The following is a 10,908-nucleotide window of genomic DNA, read 5'->3' as shown; positions in this document are numbered from 1 at the left end:
AAACAAACAAACCTACACCCATTCCAAATGTTGCTTACATTTAATGTATTTTGAGAAATCTTTACAATTTTTACATTTTCAGCCAACCTTTTTTTCATGTAGTTTATTTGATTTCCAAGTTTCCTTTTTGACCAACTTTTTGATCTTCTATAATCTCTCATTGCAGTAAATTTAAGCTATTTATATTTATAATGCTTTATTTCAATTTTATCTTTCGTATCCTTTTTGAGCTAACATTAATTTTTACTTGTAGCCACCCTCTTGTCTATAAGGAACAAACTTATCTTGAATACTTAAAAATTCTCCACATTTGATGAGTATTTCCATCTAATTAAGTTGCCCAATTCACAGAGCATTATTGTAGTCTTATCTTTTCAAGATTTGCTTTTTGAAATTTGGAACCAAAATTCCTTATCTCCATATGCAAACAAACATCAAATCTAATTGAGCAACGATCACTTGTATTCCACTTTTTCCCAATCTCCACCCTGTCAACCATTTCTAGAAGTTAACAGTAAATCTAAAATAGCATTGATCCTTGTAGGTTTCCTAACCAATTGTTGAAGAAATCCATCCTGAACAGTTTCTAAAAATCTCATGATTTGACTTTTAACATTTCCCAATCTGTATGTCTAAAATTATAGTCTCCCATAACTATAACCTCATTAATAGTTGGATTATTTATCACCCTATAGAGTTTTTAATTAATTTCATCTGGTGGTCTGTAACAAATTCCAACTAAGAGCCTTCTCCCCTTATAACCACTAACAGAAACCCAAATAGATTCAACCTCATTCTGTTAGCTTTGATATTCTCAACTTGAACAGACTGTAACTTATATTTTACATATAAAGCCACCCTTCCTCCTGCTTTTAGTATTCTATCCCTATTAAATAACTGATAACCCTGTGTTTCAAAAGAGTTCCTTTCATCATAAATGCCTACATTTAGCCAGGTTTCAGTTATTCCCATTATATCAAAATCCTCTGTACTGACCAGTATTTTAAAGTTTTACTTGTTATACTTCTAGCATTACAGTAATAAAAGTTTAGCCTATCATTAAAACTACCTTGTTCCCACACCATACCCCTCTCTACATCATATTTTTTCGTTATTATCCTCTTCCTCTCTACTGACTAATCCTAGTTTAAAGTTGCCCTTATAGTTAAGTTAATAGCCCTTGGAAACCATCCATTCCAAAAAAGCTCCCTCTTCCCATTGAACTGATTCTATAAATCCAACTAGCCAACCTGATCTTTCTTACATATTTACCTAAGCCTTGAATTCAGCCCTAGAGACCTACTTATAATTTCAACCCTACAGTTAAGTCTCGGCAGTATCGTTGACAGAATTAAGTTATTATGATCCTTTTCTTTAGATGCCTTTATTAATGCTTTGTACTTAACAATTAGCTCATTTGATCTATATCATTAGTCCTTATGTGCACTATAAAGATTGTATCTGTACTTGCACCCTTTACTATATCACTTGCTTTATCAGTTATATCCTCCACTCTTGTTCCTTTCTCCCTACTTAACCCCACACACTATCTCATCCATGTGCCATACTAAAGAATCTCCTATAAGAATAACATCCTTGTATTTTTCATTCCTATCCCTTTTGCTATCCCTCCCTCTTTACACAAGCCAAAGGCTGAAATCTGTTCTTTACCAGAGCCTACTCTTTATAATTAAATCTATTACTACTAGCCCTATTATTACTTCATCCAACCTCCTAAAAGTCATCACTAAAACAGCCTCCAATTCCTCCTCTAATCTACAAACTCTACAAGCAAATTGTACTGCTTCGATACTAACTTCCTTAAATGTGCACATTAGTCCCGAACTCCTAAATATAACCCACTTCTTGCACCTAACAAACTGTGAGCACTTAATACTTACACTACTTTTAACCATTGTAGACTGGGAATAAATAATCAAAACTAAATGCAAGTAGTCTTTTGATGACACTGTTAAGCCTAATATAATAATTACACATTTCATCCTTTTTTGTGGAGGATTCCTAAAAGTATTTTTAAAATGTCAAGAACATTGTTATTTGCAGAAAAGATATTTAGTGCTTTATTTATTTCCATTGTTAAGTCTAATTTAACGTGAATATTTGGAAAGTTGCAGCTAACAAAACCAAAATTTTGTTAAATTTTCCTAATTTGTCATCTATATACAGTTATTCATATCTTCAGTTACAATGAAACAGCTGATTGCGTGAATGAGGTCTCATTGATATTGTTTACTGAAGTTGAATAATTTAGTTAAATCCCCAAACTCCACTCAAATGTTCCATGTCATTGGATGCTTTCTATGGGAAGCATTTTTATTTGTGTACAATAAGAAGTGGAATAAGTTTGTAACCATTCAATCCCCCTTCATGTGTCATTGACATTACATAGGAAGAGACGCTGCTATAACATTATTTGTATTGGGTTATCAAATGTTGGCATTTAGTTCTCTCATTTTTAACAGAAAACTTAGTTTGAAGTTGACATTTTCTTTTTTACTAACCTAGAATAAAGCTTTTTCTATTTTTAAACACATATGTTTTGAAATTTTAAGAAGGTTTTTGTTATAATAAAATTTAGGCCCTTGTCAGGTGAATTACTTGTTTTGTAGCACAGTACAGTGATACACTAAATATATTGAGCTGATGCTTACCAATATAATATATTTTATTATTATTAAATGTAACAATTTACTAACAGCTCCTTGACCTAATATTATTCTATGTTCATCAAATGTAATAACATTCTCTTTGCTAATATAATGTTGAACTAGTATTGAGTTATATTTTTCTAAAATATTTTCATATCTTTAGTGAATGTCTCATTTTCTTAGATATGATGATTTGGATCCTTCTGTTATCCATGAAAACTCTTCCCAGCCAGAAGTTCTAGTCCCAATCCGACTTGACATGGAGATTGATGGACACAAGCTTAGAGACACTTTTACTTGGAACAAAAATGGTACTACTTTATAATCCAAGAGTGCTTGGGACTTATTCCTTACCTTTCCTTACAGTACAGTGACTGGCTTGTGTAGTTATGACAGGTGATAACTTGATGTATTTTAACTGTACAATACTGTACTATTGGATTTCTGATAAATATAACATATATTAGAGTTGGATCAAATAAGACTGGCATGCTGGACATTTGAATGTCAGATAAAAATATACCATGCATTAAATTTGGATGCCAGGTGGGTGTATGGTACAGTACAGTTGGATGTCAAATAAAGTACCATAGAATAAGTAACTTATCCATTATATTAATTATCAGTTTTTGTGTGTTCTGAAAATGCGTATGCACCTTACTATCTAAATATGCATGCACACACACTTTATTTCAGTATATATATAAACAAAAAGTGGATGTAAATATACTTTAGTAGACATTTTATACAACATCTTAGATACTGATTAAAGTTTTTAAAAAGGCATATAGTTAGATCGTAGAAAATTATGATTATTTATTGATAGTATGAAGTACAGTGAAGTTTAGTCCTAACTAAACTAAAGCACAAGTTAGTGTTAATTTATCTTTCTATCAAATACAGGCTGTGCTTAATAACAGCTTAACAAATGTTAGGCCTAAGACAAGTGGACTTACAGATCTTCATGTCTACTATTAGTATTATTGTGTATTACTCTAGAAATCGTGTAATTAAAGAAGTACTGTTGCAATAAAGATACTAATTTGACTGCAAATGTTTCTCAGGTCTCTACTAGTTTATTTTAAAGTTGGATGCCAGGTAAAAATACTATCTATATCTAGTACAGTTGGAAGTCCTGAAAACATTCTACAATACATTTGTTGTGAGTTAATTACAACTGTATATAGTATAAAAAAAAAGCTACGTGACAACCACAGCCAATATAAAGTTGTGGTGGAATGGAATGTATCAGAACTATATTTCGATATTGTTTGGGGCTTCACAAGTAGTATTATGCCACCAAAATTTGATAGGTTCTGAAAAGGCATGGTTATCAGAAAGGGCATCACTAAACATGGCAACATGGACTATAACTAAAAGATGAAGCTCCAAAATTATTTTAATACAATATTCTCAACCCTCTGCCATGTAAGCATATCATATTGTAAAGTTTTGATATCTGGTAAATATATCACACAGTACAGTTAGATACAATATAAAGCCAAAGGTGCAAAGCTAAGAAAGGTATAGTTCATTTCAGGAATTACAATATGTTTTTATATTATTTCTTGCAATTTTAAGCATTTTGTGTCCAACGTATGAGAAAGCATCAATACTGAAGAATGGGGGGTCATTGAATACATTCTTAATTGTTTAATCATTTCAATAGGCTTGCACCCATGGCTTTAAATAAAACCATATTCACTGTCAGATAAGTTTGCTATACAATACAGTTGAATGCATGTTGAACATAGTCATATATAGTGCTGTGGCATAGGGTCTGTTCTGGAGGAGAACTCCTCCCCACGGTAGAACAAAACACAGCAATATTTTTTAATGCATTGGCATGTTAGATGTATGAAATGGATATTTATATTATTTGTATGATTAATCTGGCTTGGTGATAAAATATGCCATTTCTGTTCATGATTTTCTTGAATTTATACCCTAACACTATTTATAATATTTCATCCTTTCAGGTTCTCTTTCATAAAACAAGGCACAACTATATTTTTCTGATGTGTTAGTAGATCATAAGTCCATAAAAATGATTGTGAAATAATTAGCCTGTTTTGACATGTTATTAAACATGGATATCTACAGGTGCCCTTGTAAAAAATTTCACTCAAAAAGCTGCATCCTAAATCACTAAATTTGCAATAATATCATCAGTTCTTGTGATATCTTAACAAAATTTGTAGTGGTGTGAAGGTTGAAGTAGGATCTTTGTTATTTGACTATAATGTTGACTGACCAACATTTCATGTCAACTCATACAAGGTTTATTATTGGTGTTTTATTGAGCTATTTAACAGATATCTGAACCAAGGTTGAAGGAAGACTGGCTTTTTATAGGACAAAATAAATTATATATATTGTAGTGATATGATAATATTTAAATTTTTGAAAGACTAACAATATGTGGAAGAAATAACTATGTATAACACGCATTACACCTCACTCAAGGAACTTTTTTGTGTATGTAGTTGGATAATGCCAAAATAATTTATATATACTGATTAATTATCAATAATTTCATTTCAGTTACTTTTTTGCATGTTTTGTGAGTGTCTTTCATCTTACTTGCTGCTTATTCAAATCAGGAATGGCTTGATCAAACTAGCTTAACATGAACCTTAATCTAGATTGCAGTGAATTAGTAGTTAACCTGGAGTTTTTTGTCTGTTGTTCTTTCTGGTAAGTTGACCAGGGATTTACATACAAGGGTTAAAGATGGATTCAGATCCATCAGATAAAAAAGCTCATTTGTTCGATGCTAAAAACTGTATGTATGAAAACACTCGCAAAGTGCAAAGACAATGACACTGTTGTGCAGAATCTAACTCCAGAAGGACTTAAAGCTATGTTTTGTGTCAGTGAGATGAGGAAGGATGATATGTATGACCTATTTTGGCCATTACAGATTGATATTCTTCCAGGCAAAACCAAGGTCGCCTTTCACAAATTGTGTCAATCATCATACACAAGTAGATCCAACAACTACATGTATGAATCACAAAGGAAAGATGATTTAATAACCTGATGGATCTGAATCCATCTTTAACCTTTGTATGTAAATCCCTGGTCAACCTACTAGAAAGAACAACAGACAGTAAACTCCAGGTTAACTAATTCACTACAATCCTGATTTGAATAAGCAGCAAGTAAGGTGAAAGACACTCACAAAACATGCAAAAAAGTATATATAATTGCACTTGGCATTATCCTAATACATACACAAAAAAGTTCCTTGAGTGAGGTGTAATGCATGTTATACATACAGTTTTTTCTTCCACATATTGCTAGTCTTCCAAACATTGAAATCTTTGTCATATCACTACAATATATATGATTTATTTTGCCGTATAAAAAGCCAGTCTTCCTTCAACCTTGGTACAGATATATGTTAAAAGCTCAATAAAACACCAATAATAAACCTTGTATGAGTTGACATGAAATGTTGGTCAGTCAACATTATAGTCAAATAACAAAGGCCCTACTTCAACCTTCACACAAGTACAAATTTTGTTAAGATATCACAAAAACTGATGATATTATTGCAGATTTAGTGATTTAGGACACAGCTTTGTGGATGAAATTTTTGACAAAGGCACTTGTAGATATCCATGTTTAGTAACATGTCAAAACAGGTTAATTATTTCACAGCCATTTTTATGGACTTATGAGCTACTAATACATCAGAAAAATATAGTTGTGCCTTGTTCTATGAAAAGAGAACCTGAAAGGATGAAATATTATAAATAGTGTTAGGGTATAAATTCAAGAAAATCATGACCAGAAATGGCATATTTTATCACAATGTCAGATTAATCGTACAAGTAATATGAATTATGACATACGGTATTGAAAGTCATTATGTTGGTACCAATTTTGCTAAGATATCACAAAAACTGACAGCGTTATTACAGTTTTCATGATTTTCAATGTGGCATTCTGCAGCACGTCTTTTTTACCTAGGGTACTTATGAATATCCATGCATAAATACATGTGAAAAAGGGTTACTTTTTCAAAAACATCCATTTCATACTTCTAACATACAAATGCATTAAAAATATTGTTGTGTTTTGTTCTACCATGGGGAGAGACGTTCAACTCCAGAACAGGCCCTATGCCACAGCACTATATAGTAGATTTAAATGTCAGCAAAATGTACTATACAGTGCAGTTCATTGTGAGTTAAATGCAAATATATAGCTGTGTTTTTTGTTGTTGGGTATGTTTTATAGTATTAACGAGTTCAAGCTGTATGGTTTTGATAAAGATATTTAAAAAAATGCTTGTTTCAGATTCTCTCATCACTCCAGAGCAGTTTGCAGAGGTTTTGTGTGATGATTTAGATCTGCCACCACTATCCTTTGTTCCAGCTATTGCACAGTCTATAAGACAACAGATCGATGCTTTTCCCACTGATAATCTTCTTGATGAACAGACAGATCAGAGGGTCATCCTTAAGGTAGAAGAAACTTAAGTTGTAAATTGTACAGTCTGTTGTATTAAGGTGATATCCAGTTTTAATGCTTAGACCATTTTAGAATTTAGAAAATAGGGAATATATATTTCTGTATTTACATATATAGAAAAAAGAGGTTTCATCCACTTACAAACTTATAAAGAAAAAGACAGATGTTCAACTATTTCTGTAACATAACAGAAAGGTTTGTTAAATTTTACCATTCATGTTTTTTAGTGAAAGTTATATTAAAGTATTATGGAAGAAATTATAATCTCTAAATAATATTTATTTTTATTATTTGTTAATTTATTTCCTTTACCAAAACATGAATTTCAGTGAGGAAAAGATGATGTAGAGACCTAATCTCCCATTGCAACAATTAGTTTCATTAAATTCATAGCTAATCGGTGCTGCCAAATATATAAAAGGCATAATTTATCAGGAAAAAAAATAATTTAAATGAACATAAATATTTTTGTTTGGTTTCGGTGAAGAAACAAAACAAAACAGTTAGTCCACTAAATAATAATAGATAACTAATCGTGGCGGTATGTTACATTATCCAGTATTTTAAGTTATTAGTGGTAAGTAAAGGACTATATAACCAAACCAACCAAAAATGTTTATTTTATTAGTTTAAAATTGTTTCAATTTTATAAATTTTGCTTTGATATATTTACAACTTCATTCTATTTTGTAAAAATGTTTCTTACATGCAATTGAAAAAAGTAAATTAAGTAGAGTTGCCTAAATGTATTTAATTGTATAAGCAGTTCATACTAGGACTGTTACATTTATTGATCAGAAGTTATATATGAAATCATTGCATATAAAGTTAAACATTTTCTGTGTAGATAAAACCAATTTAAGAGAAAATGTACATATGCACAGTTTTGTATTCTTTTATTTTTTATTTCAAATGTTAAGTTCAATTATGTATACCTCAGTTAAAAATCAGCCTTACAGATTGTTAGTAGCCAGTTTGAAAATGTTTAATGCATTCTGTAATCTCTGTAGTTAAACATCCATGTCGGCAACATCTCCTTGGTTGATCAGTTTGAATGGGACATGTCTGAGAAGGAAAACAGTCCTGAACAGTTTGCCCTAAAGCTCTGTTCAGAACTTGGTTTAGGAGGGGAGTTTGTAACTGCAATAGCCTATAGTATTCGTGGTCAGCTTTCTTGGCACCAGAGGACGTATGCATTCAGGTAGGAGTTGATATGTAGCATTATATATTTGAAAGTTTCTTGTTTCAATAGGTTCTTGATAGAAATAATTATCTGCTCTGCAGTCTGCATTTATACATTATCTCAGGATGTTTGTGGAAATAAACAAGTAAATTGGTAAATTAAATAATATTTGGTAAGATGTACATAAACTAGTAGTTTAATTCTGTGGCCCAAAATTGGGCCACAAAGGATCTCTAAAATGGAAGCATAAATATATACATGAAACATAAGCTGCTTCATTAAAATAAACAAATGTGATGTAATTTAAAGTTATATATATACTGTAATGTAGCAAACTGGGATATACCCAACAGAATAGTAGTAATGCATCCTCACTATTGATTGGAGGTAAATTATGTAATGTCCTGCAAGGGCAAGTTTCTCATTAAATGTTAAGTAAATAAATTTTAATGTTATTGTAAAATGTTCTACTTCTTCTATTAAGTACAAAAATGTTTCTGGATTTATAATGCTCCAGATAACAAAATTAAGTATTGAGCCTCAGTTTAAAAGAAAAGGTTAGGAACATTTAAGGAATGTTCAACAAGTTATTTTTCAGTTAGAAAAGCATTTTAAACAGAGCAATTGAGGAAGCACCTAAATACAATGTCAGTTTGTAAAAACTTTTTCATAAAATGTTTCTGAAATCAACACAAGATTTGAAACATACAGTTTATCATTTTACAAGATTCCTTATTTTAGATGGGAAGTATGTTACTGTAGCTTCAGTTTGATTTCTAGTGAGGCTCCTCTGCCTACAGTAGATGTTCCTTTCCGGAGCCAGACAGAAGCTGACCAGTGGTGTCCATTCCTTGAGACCTTGACTGATGCCGAGATGGAGAAAAAGATAAGAGATCAAGACCGAAACACGAGGTGAGTGTACAGTAGTAATAAGTTATGAATCTTGTTAATTAGTTGAGCACGAGTTTAGTTACAAGATATTAATTTCCACACGTGACTAAAAGGTTGATCACCTTTTTTTCATTTATAGAGCTCTACTGAACATACTCCACATTTTCCAATTTTAAGTTACTATAGCTGCACTTTTTATTTTCTTTTTGTAAGAGTTTCACACTATTTCTAGTGGGTGGATGTGTGTTTTCCAGGACAACTATTATTGTATTCTTCTAAATACATTTTCTTAGGGTTGTTCTAGGAAATACAATTGTAGTTATTTAACTTGATAGTTTGTTTTCACTACCAACTGATTATGATGGTGGTACCCTATGAAATATGGGATACGTAAATACCTTTTGTCATAACTGTATCATCTGTAAATATCAATTGAAAGTCTACTGGAAGAAAACAAGTGGGATATTCAGTGGTTTAAATGTATCACTATTACTTGTACTATTCAAAATACACACCATTCTTGAATACTTTTAATTTATTTTCAGTCACTTTAAGTATCATTCTGTGCTCATCATGTACACTTTCCATTTATTAAAAGTTACAATGGTTGACCTGTTAAAATAACTTATTTTTGCAGGAGGATGAGGAGACTAGCAAACACAGCCCCTGCCTGGTGAAACCATTAGGAGCACATCGAGCTAGTACCAATTTGTGGAATGTTATTAGAGATGTGATTCTTGTATTACTATAAAATCGTGTACTCTTCATTTTTTATTTTTTGTAAACAATGTGTAACTGTCAATATACTAAGATAGACTGGTTTTGCATTTATTTAGGGTTTATACACCTAGGAAATCATAAAATTCAAAGACTGAAAATAAATCTTGTTTCTTGACTTAATTTCATAATGAAACTAACAGTGGACCTCACCAACTCTATGAAAAGTGAAAACTGAGGGATTACTTTAGTGTTAATCATGGAGCATCACACAAAACTAACCAGTTTGGTCAGATCAGTGTAGCGTGATATATTAATAGCTGAAGACTAACAATTTGATACTGGGAATTATTATATTGTGCTAAGCACGACTTTACATGAATTAATTCAAATTAAAAATATTGGTTAAATTAATCATTTTCAATCACATAATTTATACATTAGTTCATGATAATCATTTTCATTTTCCATGCCCTTAAAAATGCCCTGTATGAACCATTTAGTATAAAAAGAGTTTTGGTTAAAAGTGTTACTTATTAATATTTTCAATTTTGTAATTTGCCTTCACATGATATATAAACATGTGTTGAACTTTAAGTAAAAATCTAGAGATTTTAACTCTTTTTGACTACTTGTAAAGAATAAGTTAAATGTGTTACTGAATATGTCCAAACAATTTTGGGGTGTAACTAAAGAGGTTAATGCATAAAGTACTTTGGCTTGACTTGTTCCCTTTATCATTTAGTTTTCTGTCTTGTAAGGTCTATTCTACAGATTAACACAGAAATTTTCAGCATTAATGAGAACTCTTAAAGAACTTAAAAAATACATTCTTAAATGTTATGCCATAAAAATCACAGAGTTCAAACAATTAGTGAATTTAGTTTGAAGACCCATATACTTCAGAAAATATGAAAAACACAAATAACATTGAGCATTTTTGGATATATTAATAACTGTACAAAA

At 31.2% G+C, this 10,908-nt stretch overlaps 1 protein-coding gene across 1 annotated transcript in view; it reads left to right on the top strand.

Annotated features, from left to right (window-relative positions):
• Positions 1-10,035, top strand: part of LOC106462447 (SWI/SNF-related matrix-associated actin-dependent regulator of chromatin subfamily B member 1-like) — a 19,833-nt gene extending 9,798 nt beyond the window's left edge. The window contains exons 5-9 of the mRNA XM_013922368.2: positions 2,853-2,980; positions 6,978-7,144; positions 8,162-8,352; positions 9,115-9,246; positions 9,863-10,035. Of these exons, the coding sequence (XP_013777822.1) occupies positions 2,853-2,980; positions 6,978-7,144; positions 8,162-8,352; positions 9,115-9,246; positions 9,863-9,902 (658 nt within the window). The 3' untranslated portion in view covers positions 9,903-10,035. The remainder of the gene's footprint in view (positions 1-2,852; positions 2,981-6,977; positions 7,145-8,161; positions 8,353-9,114; positions 9,247-9,862) is intronic.
• Positions 10,036-10,908: the final 873 nt, after the last annotated feature.

This window comes from Limulus polyphemus, unplaced genomic scaffold, assembly GCF_000517525.1.
Source record: "Limulus polyphemus unplaced genomic scaffold, Limulus_polyphemus-2.1.2 Scaffold1167, whole genome shotgun sequence".
In the NCBI taxonomy this organism is placed as follows: Eukaryota; Metazoa; Arthropoda; class Merostomata; order Xiphosura; family Limulidae; genus Limulus; species Limulus polyphemus.
The sequence above is the reverse complement of the archived record's forward strand: the minus strand, read 5'-3'. Positions and strand labels throughout refer to the sequence as shown.